Genomic DNA, 23,524 nt, shown 5'->3' with positions numbered 1-23,524 from the left:
TAAGGTCTTTATACTTAAAATAAAAATTTTAGTTATAGAATAATGTAAGCACACTACAGAAAATTTAAACAGCAACAAAACCTTTTTACATATTCAAGCTGCAATCCCACCTCTGAAACCATTGTTAACATTTTGAAGGCATTTCCTTTTGTCTTTTTACTATGCATGTTTTTCATACTTATAATCAGTGTATATACAAGTTTATATTTCCATGTTGCTCCATATAGTCATCTTTTTTTTTTTTTTTTGAGACAGAGTCTTGCTCTGTCTTGCCCAGGCTGGAGTGCAGTGCCACCGTCTCGGGTCACTGCAGCCTCCACCTCCTGGGTTCAAGCAATTCTCCTCCCAAATAGCTGGGACTACAGGCATGTGCCACCACACCCAGCTAATTTTGTATTTTTAGTAGATATGGTGTTTCACCATATTGACCAGGCTGGTCTCTAACTCCTGACCTCAGGTGATCCACCTGCCTTGGCCTTCCAAAGTGCTGGGATTACAGGCATGAGTCACCGCACCTGGCCTAATCATTTTTAATGAGTGCACACCAAGTAGCTGTACCATAATTTACCTGATCTACCCCATATTGTTTTTGTTTTGTTTTGTTTTAAAAGACAGGGTCTCACTCTGTCACCCAGGCTGGTGTGCAGTGGTGTGATCATGGTTCCCTGCACCTTGAACTCCTGGGCTCCAGGGATCCTCTGGCCTCAGCTTCCAAGTAGCTGGAACTATAGGTGTGTGTCACTGCACTGGGCCCCATATTGTTTTATGATCTCACCAATTCTTGGTATTAGCACGATCCTCACTTTTTCTTTGGCATTTATTACTGTATTCTAAAACTATAAAGTGTATTTACTTAACCTTTTGAACATACACGGAATCGTTTCTTTGCCTTAAGTTTCTGTGTTTTTAATGTTTTGTTTTGTTCTTGTTTTTCACTTTTATTGAAGTTGTCATTCTTCTGGGTTTTTTTTTCCTTTATATTTCCCCAGTGTTTGGCCTGCTAGCACTCTTCATCTTGAGCCATGTGAACTAAACTTCAGCTTATGGTAGTCTAGTTTACTTTGTGTCCTCTGGAATCCAGCCAGCGGGAATGATCCCAGGCATTGTCCCTTTCTCTTTCCCAGGCTGACTTGAGCTGGAGCAGTACAGCACTTCAGTGTTCCTTAGAGAGATATTAGCTCTGGAATGGTGAAAGAAGATAGTTACTGCCGGGCGCGGTGGCTCATGCCTGTAATCCCAGCACTTTGGGAGGCCGAGGCGGGCGGATCACGAGGTCAGATCGAGACCATCCTGGCTAACACGGTGAAACCCCGTCTCTACTAAAAGACGGGGGTCTCTACTAAAAATGCAAAAAATTAGCGTGGTAGCGGGTGCCTATAGTCCCGGCTGCTAGGGAGGCGGAGCTTGCAGTGAGCCAAGATCGCGCCACTACACTCCAGCCTGGGAGATAGAGCGAGACAAAAAAAAAAAAAAAGGAAGATAGTTACCAAATACAAAGTGCCTGGGGTTTTGGAGAGATGATGAGGCACTGTGTGTTTACTGGCTACTTACCTTTGGGATTTGAATAACTTAAAGATTATAATCAGAAAAAAAAATAGGTTCTTAAGGAAAGTGAGGGGAGAGTTAAGATTATCTGAAAGATTACTAAAACTATGTCAACTTTCAGTTATACAGGTTTTTAAAAATATTATCTAGGTTTTTTTTTTTCTTGTTTTCTGGCTGTGATTTTTCCTTTGCTAATTTCCTTAGGTTGGACATATTGAAGGAAAAGAAGGAAAACCAATTTTTTTTTAGTGTTCTTTGTTAACAGCTCTTGTTTGAACTAAGGAAGCAAGTGATATTATAGACAAAAATGAATTTTTAAATTAACTATATGTAATGTATACTAGCTTTGTCTCTTACTAATATGTGTTACTGAGAAATAGTTATTAGTGTGGGAGTAATACTAATATTTTCAATCATGTGACTAATAAGCATATTGCTCATACCTAATTGCCATTTTAGCATTAATGATTATACCTATCACTAAAATATTTACTACTACTTTAGAATTATATTTAATGATAACTAGAAACATCATCATTGTATATATTCTTCCTAGATTAGTTTTTCTTCATATATGAAGATTGCTATTTTCAACAAAAACTTCAGTTGAGATCTCTGTCTTACCAAGTAGTTCCCAGTTCCTACACTCTGAGTTCTGATACATTCATTTCCTATTTCAAACCGTATCTCTCTTTTCTTCCCTTTCTCCCACCCTCTCTGTTCTTGGTTAATCAGTAAGTTGTTTGCAAGATATTTATTGAGTGCTTTCTCTTCCTCTCAGCACTGTGCTAGGCCCTAGGAAATCAGTGGTGAGAAAATCTCTGCCCTCAAAAGCCCTAATGATTGTGGAGCTTAGATCCCAGAGCAGTGGTTCCAAGTGGCAAGAAATAGCAGTGGAGGAGGAAAGGGAGCTATTCTTTTCTCTTTTATCTTTAATTTATTATGAAATATTATGTATATACACAAATTTTCTTTAAGCATCTGTATACACTTTAGGGAATCACTAGAAGCAAACACCTGTGTAGTAATTGGCACTCAGGTCAAAAAACTAGAAAATTTCATCAGCCCAGACTGTACACCTCATCACAACCATATCCTTCCCCCAAGAGAAAAAAAAATTTTTTTTTTACTTTTGTGTTAATCACTTATGTGCTCTACCTTATAGATTTTTTTTTCTTTTAATAGTTTTGCCACTGATGTAATGCATTACTCAAGAGTTTTGCTCCGAGTGATGCTATTTATATTGAATATAATGTGTAGTGGGTCCATCCTTAAACAATATAGTTTTGCTTGTTTTGAATGATACATGAATAGAATCGTATTGATTATATTATTTTTTGTCTGTTTCATCCAACAGTCTGTGAGATTTATCCATGTTGTTTGTATAGCTGTGATTTATTCAGTTTTATTTCTACATAGTATTCCATGATATGAATATACCACAAGTTATTTTTCCATTGTACCTATTAATAGCTATTTTAAAAGCAAAAGCCCCTATTGCTTTCAGTTTGGGGCACTTACTAACAGCTGCAACGAACATTCCTAAACATTTATCCTGGTATACTCTTAAACATTAATGTGTATTCTTAAACATTTAAGAGTATAAACTGAGAAGTGAAATTGCTGGGTCCTATGGTTTGTGTTTTTAGTTTTTATTTGGTAATGCTGAACTGTTTCCAGGAGGTGTGAGAGTTCCACTTGCTCCATGTCCTCTCCAGTGCTTATTATTATCTACTTTTAAATTTTTGCCCATCTGGCAACTGTGTAATGATTATCTTGTTGTGGTTTTAATTTTTTATTGTTTCTCTTTAATAATAAGATTGAGCTTCTTTGTGTCTCTTGGCCGTTTTTTGTCAATTGTCAATATTCTTTTGCTCATTTTTCTACTGGATTTTCTATTGGTCTTGTTGATTTATAGGAGTTTGCTTCTTTTTGGTAGTCTGGATACAAGTCCTTTGTTTTTTTTTTGTTTTGTTTTTTTAAATGATTGATTGGTTGGTTGGTTGGTTTTTGAGATAGAGTCTCACTGTGTCACCCAGGCTGCAGTGCAGTGGCATGATCACAGCTCACAGCAGTTTTGACTTCCCAGACTCAAGCAATCCTCTTGCCTCAGCCTCCCGAGTAGCTGGGACCCCAGGCATACACCACTATGCCTGGCTAATTTATGTTTAGTTTTTGTAGATATGAGGTCTCCGTATATTTGCCCAGGCTGGTCTTAAACTGCTGAGCTCAAGCAGTCCTTCTGTCTTGGCCTCCCAAAATGCTGGGATTACAGGAGTAAGCCACCACGCCCAGTCGAGTCCTTTATTTTATATGTTACAAATATCCTCCCTCACTTTGTGGTTTCTCACTTCATTCTCTTTAACGTGTGTATAAATTTTGGCATAATTTTAATGTAACCAAGTTTACCACTTTTCTCTTTATGATTAGCACTTTTTGTTTCTTGTTTGAGAAATTCTTCCATCCCCTGAGGCCATAAAGATCTCTCCTTTTTTTTGTTTTAATAAAAACTTCATAGTTTTACCTTTCACATTAGGGCTATAATCCACCTGGAATTAATTTGGGATAGAGTGTGAGGTAGGCAGCCTATGTAATTGTTTTCCATATGAATAACCAATTGTTCCTGTGCCACTTATTGAGAAATTTATCCTTTTCCCATTGATATACAGTGTCTGCCATTCTTTTCCATGCGTGTTTTAAAAAGAAACTTGACGCAGTATTCCTGAAGCATCACGTGTCTTTGGGAATTAACATAAGCAGAGCAAAGGGTGGCAGTCAGTAATAAAATGAAAAACAGTAAACTGTAATAACTAAGGAGTTTGCAAGATTTTTGTTTTTTGTTTTTTTTTGAGACCATGTTTTGCTCTTGTCACCCGGACTAGAGTGCAGTGGTGCAATTTTGGCCCTGGCGCAACCCTCCGCCTCCTGGGTTCAAGCGATTCTCCTGCCTCAGCCTCCCGAGTAGCTGGGATTTCAGGTGCCAACCACCACACCTGGCTAATTTTTGTATTTTTAGTAGAGACAGGGTTTTGCCAAGTTGGCCAGGCTGGTCTTGAACTCCTGACCTCAGGTGATCGCCCACCTTGGCCTCCCAAAGTGCTGGGATTACAGGTGTGAGCCACACTGCCTGGCAGATTTGCAAATTTCAATAAAAACAATTACGGGATGTACATGAACTTAAACATAAACACATACATGATGCTGAAAGTACAATGTGGGCCTGGACTTTGAGGGCACTGAGAACTGACATTATAGGCTGGATCTGGTTCGTACTAACTTTTCTTTAACCTTTGTACTTGGGAATGTTACTTAACTTCTGAACCTCACATCTCAGGCATAAAACAAAAATAATGCTCATCTCAGTGAGGTAATAAATACAAGGTGCTCTAGCACAGCACTCAACAGAGAGTCCTTTGAAAAACATCTGTTTAATACTCCACAGTGCAGCACAAATAGGAAAAGTGTTGCACTGAAGAGATGAGTCAAGGACAGTCCAGTTCCAGGTCTTCCTGGGATACCGGGCTCCAGGGCTCTTGCCACTCACCTGCATGGCCACGACTTTCATTTCTAAGTACCCTGAATGTATTTGTATATAACTTAGGATTTGTATCTATTGGTTGTCATCAATCTTGGTAAGAAGTGCCTAATTTTATTCACAGCTTGACATTTTAGATAACTCTGAATGGATCTGAATTATATTTGTAGTGCATTTCTGTGACTTAGGCTGTCTTTACAACAAACAAATAAACAAAAATTCTGAGGGGAAAATGATACCATATCTCATCGGGAGTAATTATGTCATCATTTGTTTTCCCTCCGATCAAAGTTACGTAACACTTGAATGAGATGAATATGGATGCTGTAAGCCACCTTTTTCTTCTGTGGAATGCTGTTCTCCTCTCTCAGTTTCCTTGTTACATTTTCCTGACTTTTTTCCTTTAACCACACTTTCTCTCTCCTTTTTGCTGCATCCTCTTTCTCTTCTTCCACCTAGGGAATAGGAAGTACCTCTGAGTGTTTTCGAAGCTTTAATTCTCATCCTTCCCTTTTCTCGACTTTTTTTTCAAAAATATTTTATCCATTTATTACTATAATTCAGTTTCTCAGATTATCTTCACTTAAATTTCTGATCACCTTCTCAAAGTCAGGACATAAAGAAAAAGTAATTTTTTTTCTTCCCAAACTTCCCATCTTCTGCTTTGCTTAAGTCTGTCATCTGCTCAGACACTTCAGGGCCATATTCTCTACTACTTCTTTCTCATCCCATGTATTCTGTTTGTTATCGAGTACTGTCCACTCTTTTCAAAACCTCTTTTGAATTGTATTTCTCATTTTCACTATCTCACCTGATCACAGCCTTCAATATTCATCTCACACCTAACCTAATCTTGCTTTCTAGTTTATTTTACCACATCACCTGCCTGCTCCAGAAGTTCTGGCAACTCTTTATTGCCTGTAAGAGTGGCTCTCAAACCTCTTCAGAAAGAACTGTGTTTTACTGTTCCTTTATATTCACACCAAAAGCGCAAGTGACAAAAGGAAATATAGATAAATTGGACCTCATCAACATTTAAAACTTTTGTGCATCAAAGGACATCATCAAGATAATGAAAATCCACAGAATGGGAGAAAATATTTGCAAATCATATATCTAATAAGAGATTTGTATACAGAATGTATAAGGAACACTCACAACTCAATAATAAGATAACCCAATTTTAAACTGTGCAAAAGATTTTAATAGACATTTCTCCAAAGCAGATATACAAGTGACTGAAAAGCACACAAAAAGATGCCCAACCTTATTGGCCATCAGGGAAATGTAAATGAAAACCACAGTAAGATACCATTTCACATCTACTGGGATAGCTGAATTAACAATTTAATAAGTAATAATAATAAAGACAATAAGTGTTGGCAAAGATGTGGAGAAATTGGAATCCTTGTATATTGCTGGTAGGGATGTATAATGGTACAGCCACTTTGGATAGCAGTCTGGATCCTTCCTAAAAAGTTAAACAGGCCGGGCGCGGTGGCTCAAGCCTGTAATCCCAGCACTTTGGGAGGCCGAGACGGGCGGATCACGAAGTCAGGAGATCGAGACCACCCTGGCTAACCAGGTGAAACCCCGTCTCTACTAAAAAATACAAAAAAACTAGCCGGGCGAGGTGGCGGGCGCCTGTAGTCCCAGCTACTCGGGAGGCTGAGGCAGGAGAATGGCGTAAACCCGGGAGGCGGAGCTTGCAGTGAGCTGAGATCCGGCCACTGCACTCCAGCCTGGGCAACTTAGCGAGACTCCATCTCAAAAAACAGAAAAAAAAAAAATTAAACAGAGTTACCATATGACCCAGCAGTTCCACTCCCGGGTACGTATCCAAGAGAAATGAAACCATATGGCCACACAGAAACTCACATAAATGTTCATAGCAGTATTATTTGTAGTCACTACAAAATGGAAACAACCTGAATGTTCACCAGCCGATGAATGGATACATGAAATGTGGAATGTCCATACCGTGGATGTTATTCAGCAGTAAAATAGACTGAAGTGCTGACACATGCAACAACATGGATGAAGCTCCAAAACATTATGCTCAGCGAAAGAAGCCAAACACTAAAGCTTATATATTGTATGAATCCATTTATGTGAAATGTTCAAGATAGACAAGTCCATAGAGACAGAAAGTAGAAAGCCTAGGGCTGGGCAATTGGTGAGAGACTTGAAGGGTGTTGTGGAGTAACTCCTAATTAGTACAGGTTTTCTTTTTGGGGTGATGAAAATGTTCTAAAATTTCTTCTTTGGTTTTTCACTGTCTTTTCCTTACATGGTGGAAAATGTTCTAAAATTGATTGTGGTAATGGTTGCACAACTCTGTGACTGTACTTAAAGCCACTGAGCATTACACTTTAAATGGGTGAATTGTATGGAATATGAAATATAAGAAATACGTTATGGCCAGGTGCAGTGGCTCATGCCTGCAATCCCAGCACTTTGGGAGGCCCAGGTGAGAGGATCATTTGAGCTCAGAAGTTTGAGACCAGCCTGGGCAACATAGCGAGACCCTGTCTCTATTTTATTCTATATTTTAAAATTTAAAAATTAGAAAGAAAAAAGAAAGAACATTTTATAAGAGAATATTTTATGAGAGACTTATAAAAGAGACATTAAGAATATGAAGTAAGGCCGGGCGCGGTGGCTCAAGCCTGTAATCCCAGCACTTTGGGAGGCCGAGACGGGCGGATCACGAGGTCAGGAGATCGAGACCATCCTGGCTGACACGGTGAAACCCCGTCTCTACTTTAAAAAATACAAAAAACTAGCCGGGCGAGGTGGCGGCGCCTGTAGTTCCAGCTACTCGGGAGGCTGAGGCAGGAGAATGGCGTGAACCCGGGAGGCGGAGCTTGCAGTGAGCTGAGATCCGGCCACTGCACTCCAGCCTGGGCGGCAGAGCGAGACTCTGTCTCAAAAAAAAAAAGAATATGAAGTAATATATTTCATATTCCTTATCTCAAGGCTGTAGGGAAAAAACAATTTAAATAAAAGCAGTAAATGAGTGGAGCATGGAGAGTGTCATGAGCCAAAGGTTATAATAAATTCATAATCACATTTTGTATCTGAAGTCTAATAAAATTCTTAAATGTGGGGGAAAAAAGAAGGAAAGAAAAAATAGTAACGGTTCACAGGACCAAGTCCGAGGTCTTCATTCTGTCATTTGAAGCTGTATTTTATCTGGCCTAATGCTACTGTGTTTCTTGCCATATGCCCCTACAAATCCTTTATTGTACCCAGGGCAGTGTCTTGCTTGTCACTTGAACTTAGCAAGTTAATTCTAAGTGTTCTGCCCTTGCCGTGCTCCCTCCTGACTGCCATTCAGAGCACCCTTTCCACCTTCCTTCATTGCCTCTCCAGATCCTGGCCATTCAACCCAGTTCTGCTTCCTTTGAGCCTTTCCCTAGAACTATCTTTTATGCCTTTGGTTTGTTAGAAGAACGAACACATTGCTATACCCATTGGAAGGGTTCCATAAATACATGTTACATAGAGTAAAGGAAATGGAGGAACTTATTTAGAGACTTATAAAAGAGACATTAAGAATAAGAAGCTTTAGTAAATAATGAAAGACATTGTGAATTAGAACAGCTCCAGAGCCAAAATAAGATGAACAAGCCCATTAAATAGAAATGGTTTTCTAGGTTCAAGTTCAGATCAAACTTAAGCTCTAAAGCTTTTCTTGGCTTGGTGCAGTGGCTGTTGCTTGTAATCCTGGCACTTAGGAAGGCCTAGGTGGGAGGATCACTTGAGCCCAGGAATTTGAGACCAGCCTGGACAACATAGCAAGACCCCCATCACTACAATTTTTTTTTTTTAAATAGCTAGGCATGGTGGTATTTGCCCATAGTCCCAGCTATTTAGGAGGCTGAGGCAGGAAGATGGCTTGAGCCCAGGAGTTACAGGCTTCAGTGAGCTCTGATTGTGCCACTGCACTCCCGCCTGGGAAACAGAGCAAGACTCCATCTCAAAAAAAAACAAAAAAAAGTTTTCCTTTACCTTTTTCTTTGGCATTTCTGACTTAAGCCAGTGAGAATTCTTCCTCATTCTTTTTTACTCATTGCTTGAATTGTTATGAGAATTTTTTTCCTCCAACTTGGATGATCTTTCAGTTTTTTTCCAGTCGTTTATACATGTAGATAACTAAAAACAGCAAAACTCTTAGTGATTCTGTTCCATGTCTATCTGTTCCCCACCTCCATTTCCTACCACACACCCCAGCATTCCCCTAGTACATTGCTAAACTATCAACAAAACCTAAAATAGACTAGTTTGTTTTAACTGTATTTTTTCCTTCCATTCCTCTTAAAATGTGTAGCAAAATGTCCCCAAAGGTAAGCAACTAAGAGAGTGAAGAGGAGGTATTCTCCCATCCCAGTTATTCAGTCCCAGAAGTATTGATTGGAAGGCACTGAATTTTCAAAATGACTTCCAGATTTAGTACATGGTAATAATTTGAGGCTTTCCCACATGGATAATTTAAATGTTCAGAAAATAAGTTATGTTATAGCTGAATGGGCAGCAAATTAGCCAGAATTTTAACTTACAAGATGCCTAGCAGTAGTGAAGATTAATGTGAAATACTAGTAAACAGCCACTGCTAGGGAAGAGAAGACAGCCATATGCTTTCAATGAAATCATCAATTTATAATAATATGTATATTGAAAAGGGAAAGTGGATCAGATCCTGTTAGGTTTGGTACCTTAAAGAAAGAATTAGGATACCGCAGGCTCAGTAACTAAAGGAATCTGCCCATAATTGGGGGGTAAAAGGTGTCTTGTAGGCAGGGAATAGCAAGATTTTGCTTGAATGTACACCTTAGAGTTGGGAGTAACAATACTTGGAATGACTATAGGAGCCCTCTCGACAGGTTTCTGAGACTAGAGGATTTTGTTTGGTGCATAATAGGAGATGAGAGCAAGCCAGTAGTATTTGGTTGTTGTTGAATCTTAAGAAATCTTGCGTTTGGTCGTTGGGTCTAGCTGTTGAAGCCAGCTGTTTGGATGTAACATAGTGGAAGCAGGTGCTTCTGCAGATGTGGCCCTCTCTAGTTGTCTGGCCCTAATATTCATTCTCATATACTGATTTCTCTCATAAAATCCTTGTAACTATTAGCAGTCTAAGCCTGCAGACATTGCTGAAACTGGTTCCCTTTGATATTGTTTTCTTTGTAACAATTTCCTGTTTTGTAGATAAAATAACAAGCTCACGCTATGAGGTTTGTGCCTTCACCTCCCTGGCAAAGTAAAATGCCAGAAAGGTTACTAAACATTAGTGGTTCAAAATGAGAAATCTGTACATGTTATCTGCTTATAGGAAAATTTAAATTCAGCTGGTTTAAATTCATTGCTTAGCCTGTTGCATGCTCCGTTGAAAACACAAACAAAAAACTCCATGATTCTTCTAGAATTTGTTATCCAGTCATTCCAGTGCCAGAATCCTCCAGGCAGAACAGAAATATTCGCATTTCTCCTCTGCACTGTGGAGAAGAGGAAGGCTGATCATGGAAAAGGACCTGGTGAAGGTTTTTGCAAACCTAAGGATCTTTTTTCTATCTTTTATTTTTGCAAACTTAAGGAACTTCTTTCTGGATAATTCCCAGAGACATCAACTTTGCCGAATCTCAGTTGCTGGGATTTTTAGCAACCTGTAGCCACTCTGCTAAGAAAAAAATCTTAACAGTGACCAGTGTGTGCGACTTTAATTTGTAAGTGAAAGTTGCAGTGTTTCTTTTTTTTTTTTTTTTTTTTTTTTTTTTTGAGATGGAGTCTTGCTCTGTCGCCCAGGCTGGAGTGCGGTGGTACAATCTCCACTCACTGCAAGCTCCGCCTCCCGGGTTCACGCCATTCTCCTGCCTCAGCCTCCTGTGTGGCTGGGACTACAGGCACCTGCCACCGCGCCCGGCTAATTTTTGTATTTTTAGTAGAGACGGGGTTTCACCGTGTTAGCCAGGATGGTCTCGATCTCCTGACCTCGTGATCCGCCTATCTTGGCCTCCCAAAGTGCTGGGATTACAGGCGTGAGCCACCGCGCCCGGCCAAGTTACAGTGTTTCAAAAGTTGTAGGTTAGTTGTAGAGCGTTAAATGCAGTTTCGTTCATAGTCAACATTAAGTGCCCACTGTGTTAAACACTGTTAGATACTGTGAAAGAGAGAAGAATAAGGTGTCCTTAAGGAACTAGAGAGAAAGGGTGGATCTTTACGAGAGAGTGTTTTTCAGGAGCTAGAAGAATACATTATATATGTATTCAAATAATAAAGGGAAAGTACAAACAGAGTAGATAGGGGACATTTCTTGTAGGGGATCCAGGAGGACTTCACAGAAGAAGTATTATTTATTTCTATTAATGAATGAGAGTATTCATCTTCTCATAGAAGAAGCTATAATGATTCTATTTGTGGTCCTGACTGCCACACCCCTTATGATCATTAAGTTAATTTTAGAACCTTGGGAGGGACAGCTAGGAGGCAGAGGCTCTCGTTGCTGGCCAGCTGCCATTGTCAGTTTGAGAAGTCTCCAGTAGTCAGGAGGTGACGAGAGGATTGGCCCAGTGATTTTATTGCAGTTTAATTGCGTGACGCTTTCTTGAGTCTCTGCTATATATTAGAACCACTGTGTAGTGACTAGGATAAATAAAACGATATCTCCTCCATTTACTAATTAGTGGAGGGTATGAACGCACAATACAATTAAGTATAATATAAGGCAGAGGCTGGGCACAGTGGCTCACACTTGTAATCCCAGCACTTTGGGAGGCCAAGTGGGTGGATCACCTGAGGTTGGGAGTTCAAGACCAGCCTGACCAACATGGAGAAACCCCGTTTATACTAAAAATACAAAAATTAGCCAGGCGTGGTGGCACATACCTGTAATCCCAGCTACTTGGGAGGCTGAGGCAGGAGAATCGCTTGAACCTGGGAGGTGGAGGTTGCGGTGAGCCAAGATTGCGCCATTGTACTCTAGCCTGGGCAACAAGAGTGAAACTCCATCTCAAAAAAAAAAAAAAAAAAAAAAATATATATATATATATATATATATATGGCAGAGCACTAATGGGATGTAGAGGCATAAGCAAAAGGCTGTGGAAGCACAGAGGAGGAGGCCATTGACATGGTGTTTTCTGGTTTAAATCAGTTAAGCCTTCATACAGGAAGTCATATTTGACCGGGCCTTGAAAATGAGTGATACATTAAAGATGGAAAAGAAAGGAAAAGGCATGGCACAGAGAGGAAATAGCATATGGAAGGCACGTAAACACAGGATGTGAATAGTCTAGTGACTAGCATGGCCAGGGATAAATAGGAAAGATGGGATGGAGCTGGGTTGTGAAGAACCTTAAATGATGGTGCTGAGATGAAGACTGTTCTGTAAGCAGAAGGGAGCCAGCCCATGTTTTTGAGCGAGGAGGTAACAGGATCTGGTTTGTGTAACTTTGTGCTATGAAAGGATGGCTTAGGGGAAAATGAAATAGACAGGAAGTAAGCAGTAGCATCAGTCTAACCTAGGGATGATAAGAGTATGAACTGCAGGGGTAGAAGAGGAAATAGAAAAGAGGAGGTGGATTCAAGACACACGGAGTTGAAGCAGTAAGAGTTTTATTACCAGCTTGAAATGGGAAACAAGAGGGAGAAAGGACTTGAAGATGACTCCAGTGTTTCTAGTAACACAGGTGGTGATGTCACTAATGAGGGTAGAAGCACTGAAAGCGCAGGTATGACTTTGGAAAATGGTGGGTTTGAGGTATTTCTTCCCAAGCAAGTATTGGGGATTCATGCCAGGAACTTAAAGAGTGGTACCAGGGCCAGACGTATAAATTTGGGGAATTATCCCCAAACAAATGCTGGTGGAAGTGGTGAGATTAAAAGAGTTAGCCCTGAGAAAACATAGAGCAAGGAGAGGCAGTTTATTAAAATCACCAGAGCCTGCTGAAAAACCCCTTCTGTAGAAGGTAGAAAGAAGGAAAGCAAATAGCAAAAGGAGAGTTGTCAACAGGAGTAAAACCAGAAAAGAGGGACGAGTTTCAGGCCGGGCGCGGTGGCTCAAGCCTGTAATCCCAGCACTTTGGGAGGCCGAGGCGGGTGGATCACGAGGTCAGGAGATCGAGACTATCCTGGCTAACATGGTGAAACCCCGTCTCTACTAAAAAAAAAAATACAAAAAACTAGCCGGGCGTGGTGGCGGGCGCCTGTAGTCTCAGCTACTTGGGAGGCTGAGGCGGGAGAATGGCGTGAACCCGGGAGGCGGAGCTTGCAGTGAGCCGAGATCCGGCCACTGCACTCCAGCCTGGGAGACACAGCGAGACTCCGTCTCAAAAAAAAAAAAAAAAAAAGAGGGACGAGTTTCAGAGAGTAGATGGGTGCTTAACATTTTCAGATGCTGGGATTGCAGGGAGCATAGTGTCCCTGGGGCGTGAGGGATTTCTAGCCTGTCACGTGGGTATACATACATACATAAAAGCATTTCTACACCAAAGCCTCAATCCTTTGGCCGGCCATCCTTGCTCATTGTCTTACTGTAGCTCCCAAAGACTCATCCCTGCTGCCTCCCATCTGCTGCCTCTTATAGCAGTAGAAGAGAGAGAGAAGAAGGGAGGGAAATTGAAGCACAAGGAAAGTTAAAATGTAAGCATTCTTGCTTCAGTTTGTAAATAAGTTGCATATTCTTCCTTTTGAATAAACTACTTAATTATAATAATGTCACTTTTTCTAATTTTTAAATGGTCATAGATGTGTTTGTCATAAGAAGTAAAAATAACATAAAAATTCTGGGTCCAGCTGAGTAGGCTTACATGTGTTTCCTGATTCTAATGTGATCTTAACATCATCCAGTTTCATTTGCATTTATTTATTTATTTATTTATTTATTTATTTTGAGACAGTCTCACTCTGTCGCCAGGCTGGAGTGCAGTGGCACCATCTCGGCTCACTGCAACCTCCACCTCCTGAGTTCAAGCAATTCCCCTGCCTCAGCCTCCCGAGTAGCTAGGACTACAGGTGCACACCACTACACCCGGCTAATTTTTTGTATTTTAGTAGAGACGGGGTTTCACCATGTTGGTCAGGATGATCTCCTGACCTCATGATCTGCCCACCTCGGCCTCCCAAAGTGATGGGATTACAGGCATGAGCCACCGCACCCGGCCTCATTTGCATTCTTAAAAGAACAAGTACCACTCGCTTTATTCTGCCTCGGTTTACAAAGGGAGCAGTACTATTTCTGCTGACATAAACTGATCATGTTTGTCTTTGTATTTCAGCTCATCTGTATCTTTGTTTCACTATTATTGTTTTAAGTGTCTAGCTATGTGGTTTCTAAATGTTCTCTTTTTGCATTTAATATTCAGACTTAATGATTGGGAATCTTTAGTAACTAGAGACTAGTGTTTGCTCAGTTACAATAAAAAGGTTAACAATAATATGAATTATGTCCATTTGCCTTTCTAGATTTTGGTTTCAGTAACCTCTTCACTCCTGGGCAGCTGCTGAAGACCTGGTGTGGCAGCCCTCCCTATGCTGCACCTGAACTCTTTGAAGGAAAAGAATATGATGGGCCCAAAGTGGACATCTGGGTAAGGAATTGCCTTCGCTTACACCCCACAGCATTAGCTACCCTTGGTTGATGACAGCTGTTCGCATGCTGAAGGATACATAATCATGCACATGAATTGAGATCCTGGTCACCTGTTCTTTCAAGTCCCAATTCCTGTGCAAAGTCTTTTTTTTTTTTTTGGAAACAGTCTCACTCTGTCACCCAGGCTGCAGAACAGCAGCACGATCTTGGCTCACTGCAACCTCCACCTCGCAGGTTCAAGTGATTCTCCTGCCTCAGCCTCCCAAGTAGCTGGGATGACAGGCACATGCCACCACACTTGGCTAATTTTTGTATTTTTAGTAGAGACAGGGTTTCACCATGTTGGCCAGGCTAGTCTCAAACTCCTGACCTCAGGTGATCCTCCCGCCTTGGCCTCCCAAAGTGCTGGGATTATAGGGATGAGCCACTGCACCCTGCCTACTTGTGCAAAGTCTTTTCTCCAATACTTACCTTGTGGACTGAGCCACAGATTTCAAATTTCCCCTTTGCATCCCCAAGGGTCAGCTTGGAGGCCCTTGCCAAGAACAGAGATTCTTTCTACTGTGACCATTTACCTTATCCCTGGAGAATGAGTACTGAGAAAAATTTGGATGTTACCCTAAATTAATGCCTAGAAGCAAAGAAAATTGTTAACTGTTCTAAGATAGAAGAAGAAGTTTGTTCCGTAATCGTATGCATGACTCACCATCATCTGTATACACACACTACAGTGGTCGTGTTTGTTTCCCCGATGCGATTAATTGTACATCCTGTCTGTTTGGGATGCAGAGCCTTGGAGTTGTCCTCTATGTGCTTGTGTGCGGTGCCCTGCCGTTTGATGGAAGCACACTGCAGAACCTGCGGGCCCGCGTGCTGAGTGGAAAGTTCCGCATCCCATTTTTTATGTCCACAGGTAAGGGAGTCGCTAGCACCCAGCTATGAATGAGTTCATGAAAGTTAGACCCACTGAGGAGTTATCCCAGGAATTTAGCGATAGAGTATAAATGCCCCACTTACAATCTTTTTTAACTCCAGCTTGCTGACCTGATGCCTCCAGGAGGCAAGGTTCTGGCATCAGATAGCCCTGCCTGGGTTTGGATCTGGGCCCTAAGTCTGTCTCAGCTTTAGTTTCCTCATCTATACATTGGCTGAGAGTTTTGTGAGGGCTGCTATTACTGTAAGGATTAAATGAGATAATGTATGTGAAGATTCAGTAGGCCCATGGCATAGCAGTAATGCAATAAATGTTTTTGTTTCACTTCTGTCTTTCTACCCTTTTCCAGGATATTTCCACTTATTGGGTTCTCATTGCAATGTGGTTTTAAATGCCAAGGATAAAGTAGGCTTTGCATCTTAGTCTTGCCACTGCTTCATTTCCTACTTCTGTGCTCTTTGTCCTTCAGAATCAAATTTTTAAAAATTTATTTAATAAGTGGGCAGTAAGGTAGGCAGGTCTTGGAAAAATTTAACACTGAAAATAGATACAAGATACGCAGAATTAACAGCATTTTATCACCATTTATTTGCACATAAGAAGGGAACATTTTAGAGACAATGCAAAAAGCCATTAGTTTTGCTTAATCATCTGTTTTCATCTTAAGGAAGAACATATGTCTACTGGGTTGACAACAAAGTAGAAGCCCATGGTAATTGCACTTGGAGTAGATTTAACTTGTCTCCTTCCAACTGATAACTTCATAGTATAGAAGATGATGCTAAATGTTGTGAGAAAAGTAAAATAGAGAAGGAGTTAGGATAGTGGTTGGTGGAGGAAGTGACCTTTCAGCAAAGCCTGAAAGAAGGTGAGGGTGAATGCTGTACAGTCCGGGGAAGAGCACCCCCCCGGCTGTTGAGGGATCAGCGCAGAGGCCGAGGGCAGGGAGCATGGCTGCATGGGAAGGAACGGGAAGGAGGCCTGCGTCCCTGGAAGGAAGGAGCGATGAGAGATGAGGAAGAGAGATGAGGTCAGAGAGGTAAGAGGAAACTTAATTTTAGGGCCTAGTTAGTGTAAAGACTTTAGATTTTCGTCTGACTGAAGTGTACAGGATTGGAGGGTTTTGACAGGCGTGATGTAATCTGACTTTTGTTTTTTCCAAATTTTATGATGAAAAATTTCAAACATACAAAAACGCTGAAAAATTTTGCAGTGACTTTTGCTTAAAAAAGATCACTTTGGCTGCTGTGTTGCCAGTAGGCTGAAAGGTACAAAGGCTAAAGGAGGGACACCATTCAGGAGGAGACTTTTACAGTAGTCCAGATGAGAGATATTGGTGGCTGGTTCCCAGTCTGGGGTATCAAGGTGGAGATGGTAGGAAGTGATCAGATTCAAGAGATGCTACATACCATGTGTGGCAGCCACTGTTCAAAGCACTTCGCAAGCATTAACTCAATTATTTTAACAACCTATGAGATACATAAGATTATTGTCTCTGTTTTACTGGTGATAAAACTGAAGCCAGGAGAGATTAGGCAATTTTCCCAAGATAACACAGCTTCCAAGTGACTGAAGTAGAATTTGAACCCAGGTAGTTTGGCTCCAGTAACATTTAGTGTTAGATTCGATATGAAAGAAAGACTCCAGAGTTTCTGTCCTGAGCAACTGGAAGGATGGATTTACTGCTAACTGAGATGGGAATGACTGGAGAATAATACTTACATTTTGGAGAGATGTTTTAGACATGTCATGTTTGAGGTGCACATTAGACATCAGAGTTGAGATATTGAATAGGCAGTTGCATTTAGGAGAGAGATCTGGATTGGGGATGTATGTTTGGAATCCCCAGTGTATAGATAATAGTTAAAGCCATGAGATGAGCTCAGTTTTTAGAGAGTGGTTACAGAGAAGAGAAGAGGTCCACGGATTAAACTCTGGAACATACCGATATTTAGAGAACAGGCAGGTGAAGAGGGATCATGAGAGTTGCTGGTGAGGTAAGCCAGAGGGCCTGCTGTCCTAGGAGACAAGTGAAGAAACGTTCCCAGGAGGAGGGAGGAGGGAGTGAGGAGCTGTGGGGGTCAGTGCTGCTGCCAAGTCAGGTAAGAGGACCGAGAACTGAATGTTGCATTTAGAAATGTGGAGATCATGAATGATTTTGTTTCTTTTTTATCCCCCCACACCCTCGCCTTCCTAGATCATTAATGATTCTGAAGTACACTTTTGGCAGAGGAACAGGAGCGAAAGCTTAATCACGTGGTTGCAACAAAAAAGGAATAGAAGGAAAATAGACAAAGGAAGTAGACACACTCTTTCCAGTTTACTATAAAAGGAAGCAGAGAAGTGATCCAGTATTGCTCTGCCCAGGGTCACCAGTGATCTCATTATTGATCAACTGCATATCCTTAGTCTTTTTCTTAATCACTGCCCAGCAGTGATTAACACTTCACCTCTCCCCTTCCTCCCTCTCTCCCTTCCTCCCTCCCTCCCTCCCTTCTTTCCTTTTTTGAGACTGTGTCTTGCTCTGTTGCTCAGGTTGGAGTGCAGTAGTGTGATCATGGCTCATACCACACACCACTACGCCTAATTTTTTTTTTTTTTTTTTTTTGTGGTAGAGATGGAGTTTTGCCATGTTGTCCAGGCTGGTCTCAAACTCCTGAGGTCAGGTGATCTGCCTGCCTTAATCTCCCAAAGTGCTGGGACTACTGGTGTGAGCTACTGCACCCTGCCTCTTTAGTTATATTTTAGAGCACTTTTACATTCACAGCAATATTGAGTGGAAGGTACACAGTTTCCATGTACCCTCTGTGCTGTCCTGCCTACCTCCCCTGCCGGCCCCTGTCATTATCAGATGTGCCCCACCAGAGTGGTACATTTGTTAACAATCAATGAACATGCATGGACACATTATCACCCAAAGTCCATAGCTTACATTAGGGTTTTCTCTCAGTGTTATACATTCTGTGGGTTTTGACAAATGTATAGTGACATGTTTTCACCACTATAATATCATATAAAATTGTTTCACTTCCCCCCAAATCCTCTGTGCTCTGCCTGTTTATCCATTTCTCCCTAACCCCCTGCAACCACTGATCCTTTCACTGTCTCCACAAGTTTTTCCTTTTCCAGAATGTCATATGGTTGGAAACATACAGCATGTAGCCTTTTCAGATTGGTGTTTTTCAAATAGTAATATGTAATAAGGTTCCTCCATGTCTCTTCATGACTTGAGAGCCGGTTTCTTTTTAGCACTGAATAATATTTCATTGCCTGGGTGTACCACCCTTTATCCTTTCACCTACTGATGACATCTTGGTTGCTTCCAAATTTTGACAGTTATGAATAAAGCTACTGTAACATCCTTGTGCAGGTTTTTGTGTGGACAGAAATTTTTAACTCATTTGGGTAAATACTAAGGAGCACAGTTCCTAGATCATATGGTAAGAACATGGATAGTTTTATAGGAAACTGCCAAACTGTCTTCCAAAGTGGCTATGCTATTTTGCGTTCCTGCCAGCAGTGAGAGAGCTTCTGCTGCACCACATCCTTGTCAGCATTTGGTGGTGTCAGCATTTTGGATTTTGGCCACTCTAATAGGTATATAGTGGTGCTTCATTGTTATTTTCATTTATAATTCTCTAATGATGTATGAGGATGAGCATCTTTTCTTATGCTTATTGCCATCTCCGTATCTTTGTTGAGGTGTCTCTTCAGGTCTTTTGGTCATTTTAAAATTCAGGTTGTTTATTTTCTTATTGTTGAGTCACTCATTACATTTTAAAACACTTTTTCTCATTGCTTCTGAGACGCCGTATTCTCCAGTTTTCCTCCTGTCCTCTGGGAACACCTTCTCGGTCTTCTCTGCCAGACGTATTTTTCTCTGCTCATCCTTTAGATCTTTTCATCTTTACAGGATCTTTCTGGAGCCATCTTATTTACTGCCATAGCTTCATTGATCACTGTGGTGATCAGTCCTCAATTAACTTTTTGGCCTGGCCCTCTCCTCTTGGATCTAGGGCTACATATCCAAGTATTTGCTAACCATTGTCTTCACTTTCATGTCTTGAAGTCAGATCAATGGAGACATCTTCAGAAATGAACTGAACTTCTCCCTCCCTAGATTTGCTCTATTCTGTATTTGCTGCCTTAGTGAATAGCATCACCATCTGACCAAGGCCAACACAAGCCTCGATGCTTTCTCTCTCACCATTGCCACAGCTGATCAGTTACCAAATCCTGTCGATTCAACCCTCCATTCCTGTAGCCACTTCTAAGACCATATTATCATCTTCCCTTGCCTCAATTAAACAGTAGCCGATTATATGGATTCCTGGCTCCAGTCTTATCCCCCTCTACCCCATTGTCAACTTTGCTACATGAGTAATCTTTCCAGAACACAAACATAAAAATAAATAAAACATACCACACACACACATACACATACGCTCTCTCTCTCTCTCTCTCTCTCTCTCTCTCTTACTTAAACATACAAATCTGATTATATCGTTTTCTAGCCTGAAACTTTTCAGTGGTTTACCATTGCCTCTAAGGTAAAGTTTACTCCATAAGGTGGCAAAGCATTGACTTACAAACATTTTTGGCTATGATAAAAAAAAAAGTACATTTTATACTGTGACCCAGAACACACATATATAGATACAAATGAACAAAAGATTTGTTTGCTTGATGTTAGAGATGGGGTCTTGCTATTTTGTCCAGGCTGAACTTGAACTCCTGGACTCAGGTGACCCTCCTGCCTCAGTCTCCCAAGTAGCTGGGACTAGAGGCATATACAACCCTGGCTGACAACAAAATACTTTTTTTTTTTTTTTTTGAAACAGAGTCTCACTCTGTCGCCCAGGCTGGAGTGCAGTGATGTGATCATAGCTTGCTGCAACCTCCAGTTCCTGGGCTCGGGCAGTCCTCCCACCTCAGCCTCCCAAGTAGCTGGGACTAGAGGCAAGCAACATCATGCTTGCCTCTAATTTAAAAAAACTTTTTTTTTTTTTTTTTTTGAGACAGAGTCTCGCTCTGTCACCCAGGCTGGAGTGCAGTGGCCGATCTAAGCTCACTGCAAGCTCTGCCTCCTGGGTTCACGCCATTCTCCTGCCTCAGCCTCCCGAGTAGCTGGGACTACAGGCGCCCACCACCACACCTGGCTAATTTTTTTGTATTTTCAGTAGAGACGGGGTTTCACCGTGTTAGCCAGGATGATCTCGATCTCCTGACCTTGTGATCCGCCTGCCTTGGCCTCCCAAAGTGCTGGGATTACAGGCTTGAGCCACCGCGCCCGGCCAAAAATTTTTTATAGAGATGGAGTCTCACTCTGTTGACCAAGCTAATCTTGAATCCCTAGCCTTAAGCGATCCTCCCTCCTTGACCTCCATGAGCCACTGCGCCCAGCCAACAAACAATTTCTTTAAAAAGCAAAACTTAGACCTTACTATGTACAGTGCATTCCAATATATTTTATTCTATTCCATGTTAAAAAAAATGCTGATTTTGACTTACTAAATTGATCTCCTGTCTGCTGTTTCAGAAACGATGACATAGAAATACCTTTCTAACCTGACTCCTGCCTAGCTCTTCAGCCCCAGCTCCCACTCTCCCACCAGTCACCCTAATTTTCTTCTCGTTCCGTGAACAAGTTCCTTTTTCTGGAGCATGTCCCACTGCCGAGAATATATCTTCCTTATCCCACCCCACTCCACCCACTCCTATATTGTAGAATTTAGAATAAAAAAATTAGATGGGATAGAAATGAGAATCTAGATAATTTCTATTCACTCTTCATGTCTCTAAACTTTTTCTTATCATGGTGCTTACCAAGCTTTATATTGCAATTACTTCTTTCATTGTATGTCTTCCACACCAGACCGAACTTAGTGAAAGTACAGACGAAACATGTCTTTTTCACAACTGTCGATAACCTACCATAGGATCTGGTATGTAGTAGGACTTAGTAAATATTAAATCTGAATCAGAATCACCCTGCCCCCAGTGGCATTCATTTACATTTAGAATAAAATTCAAGGAGTCATTATTATTATGGTCTACAAGGCACAGCTGTCATTGCCCCTTCTTTGGTCTCATTTCCTATAACTGTTCACCTCCGGTTCTGAGCTCCAGTCACAGCGCCTTCCTTGCTGTTTCTCAGACTTGCCAAACACATACATTCCCCTCAGAGAGTAGTCACAGGTCCCCTCGGAGAGGTCTGTTCTGGCTACCCTTACCATTCTCTTTCTGTAATTCTGCTTTTTCTTCATAGCACTTAGCACTACCTCACATTACTTCATTGTCTCCTCACCTCCCATCACCACTTGACCATAATAAGCATTTGGTTTTTGTTTACTGCTGTGTTCCCAGGGCTTTGGACGGCGCCTGAGTTCTAGTAGGCACTCAGTAAATATTTGTTGAATGAATTAATGCATAGGGTTGTTAGAATGCTGACTCCAAAACCTCCTCTAGAGAGTACAGTCTTATCCACATCATGATATCAGTAGTAATATCAAGAAATTACATTTGTTTAGGGCTTTTGAGTTTATAAAATAATTTCTCTTTTTAATGGTTTTATTTTTTGAGACAGTATCTCACTCTGTCACCCAGGCTGGAGTGCAGTGGCGTGATCTTGGCTCACTGCAGCCTCCGCCTCCCGGACCCAAGCCATCTTCCCACCTCAGCCTCCTGAGTAGCTTGGACTACAGGCGCACGACACCACACCCAGCTAATTTTTGTAGTTTTTTGTAGAGATAGGATCTTATTATGTTGCCCAGGCTGGTCTTGAACTCCTGGACTCAAGAAGACCGCCCACCTCGGCCTCCTAAAGTTCTGGGATTACAAGTGTGAGCCACTGCACCCAGCCAGTGTCTTTTTAAAAAATATTTCAATTTTTCAATTTTTATATTTTTAGTGACAGGGTCTTACTCTGTCACCCAGGCTAGAGCCTAGTGGTGTGACCATAGCTCACTGCAGCCTCAAACTCCTGGGTTCAAACAGTCCTCCTACCTCAGGCTCCAAAGTAGCTAGGACTACAGGCCTGTGCCACCAGGCCAAGCTGAGTTTTTAAAAGATTTTTTGTAGAGATGAGTCTCACTACATTGCCCAGTCTGGTCTTGAACTCTTGGCCTCAAGCAGTCCTCCCACCTTGGCCTCCCAAAGTGTTGGGATTATGGGCAGAAGCCAGCATATGCAGCCTCAATTATTTTCTTTTACTTAATCTAATTTGAGCGACATAACTATATCTTAGAATAGGTAATAGCACATATTTTATCATCTTGCTGATGAAGTTTTGGAAGCTGAAGTTTAGAGAAATGAGTTAACTTGCCAAAACCACACAGGTAATAAGTAACTAAGTCAGTATTCAAATTCAGTGTTTGTTTTACTACACCATACTGTTGCAAAAAGAGCAAGATAAACCACTTCCTTTACTTTTCCAATGTCCACAGTGTTTCCTGTGAGCAACTTGGATGTCTTCTATCCTCCACCCCCACCACCTCACACCATGGCAAGAGATTCTTACTGAACCCTTCCCAGAGCCGGCTTCAGATAGGGGGTCCTAGAAAACAGCTAAGCATGCTGTCAGCCACACTGTCTATTAGTGCTTAGAAATAAACTAACAGTCTAACTGCCTAGAACTATTATTTGTAATATGATGTAAGTTAACTTCAAAGCTTCAAGACTCAGAGAAAGCCAACAGGATTATCCTAAACGTAGTCACTCTTTAATCCCAGTTAAATAATTCCCTAAGTAGGAATAAAAGTTTTTGTAAGATTAGTACAGAGAATGAGAAACAACCAGTGTAGGAAATGAGTAGATACTTTCTATATTACCAGTATGATCTCTCTGGCCCTTGGTAACATACATGTGCTTGTCTTTGCCGAATGTCATAGGCCTAAATCCCAAGGCCCATCAGAGAATACTTCAA

General features: G+C 41.2%; 1 protein-coding gene across 10 annotated transcripts in view; it reads left to right on the top strand.

The window, feature by feature from the left end:
• Positions 1 to 23,524, top strand: part of SIK3 (SIK family kinase 3) — a 299,785-nt gene that overhangs the window by 232,102 nt on the left and 44,159 nt on the right. For 9 of the 10 annotated variants that reach the window (XR_013404311.1, XR_013404312.1, XM_077964365.1 and 6 more), the window contains 2 exons: positions 14,540 to 14,664; positions 15,456 to 15,579. Coding sequence is in view for 8 of the 10 variants with exons in the window: in XM_077964365.1 (XP_077820491.1) it covers positions 14,540 to 14,664; positions 15,456 to 15,579 (249 nt within the window). In the remaining 2 variants the exon portion in view is untranslated. Of the gene's footprint in view, positions 1 to 1,159; positions 1,274 to 14,539; positions 14,665 to 15,455; positions 15,580 to 23,524 lie in introns of those variants that run through there. The other variant, XM_077964366.1, reaches the window with a different exon arrangement.

This window comes from Macaca mulatta, chromosome 14, assembly GCF_049350105.2.
Source record: "Macaca mulatta isolate MMU2019108-1 chromosome 14, T2T-MMU8v2.0, whole genome shotgun sequence".
NCBI classification, from domain to species: Eukaryota; Metazoa; Chordata; class Mammalia; order Primates; family Cercopithecidae; genus Macaca; species Macaca mulatta.
This window is presented reverse-complemented; position numbering and strand designations above follow the sequence as displayed.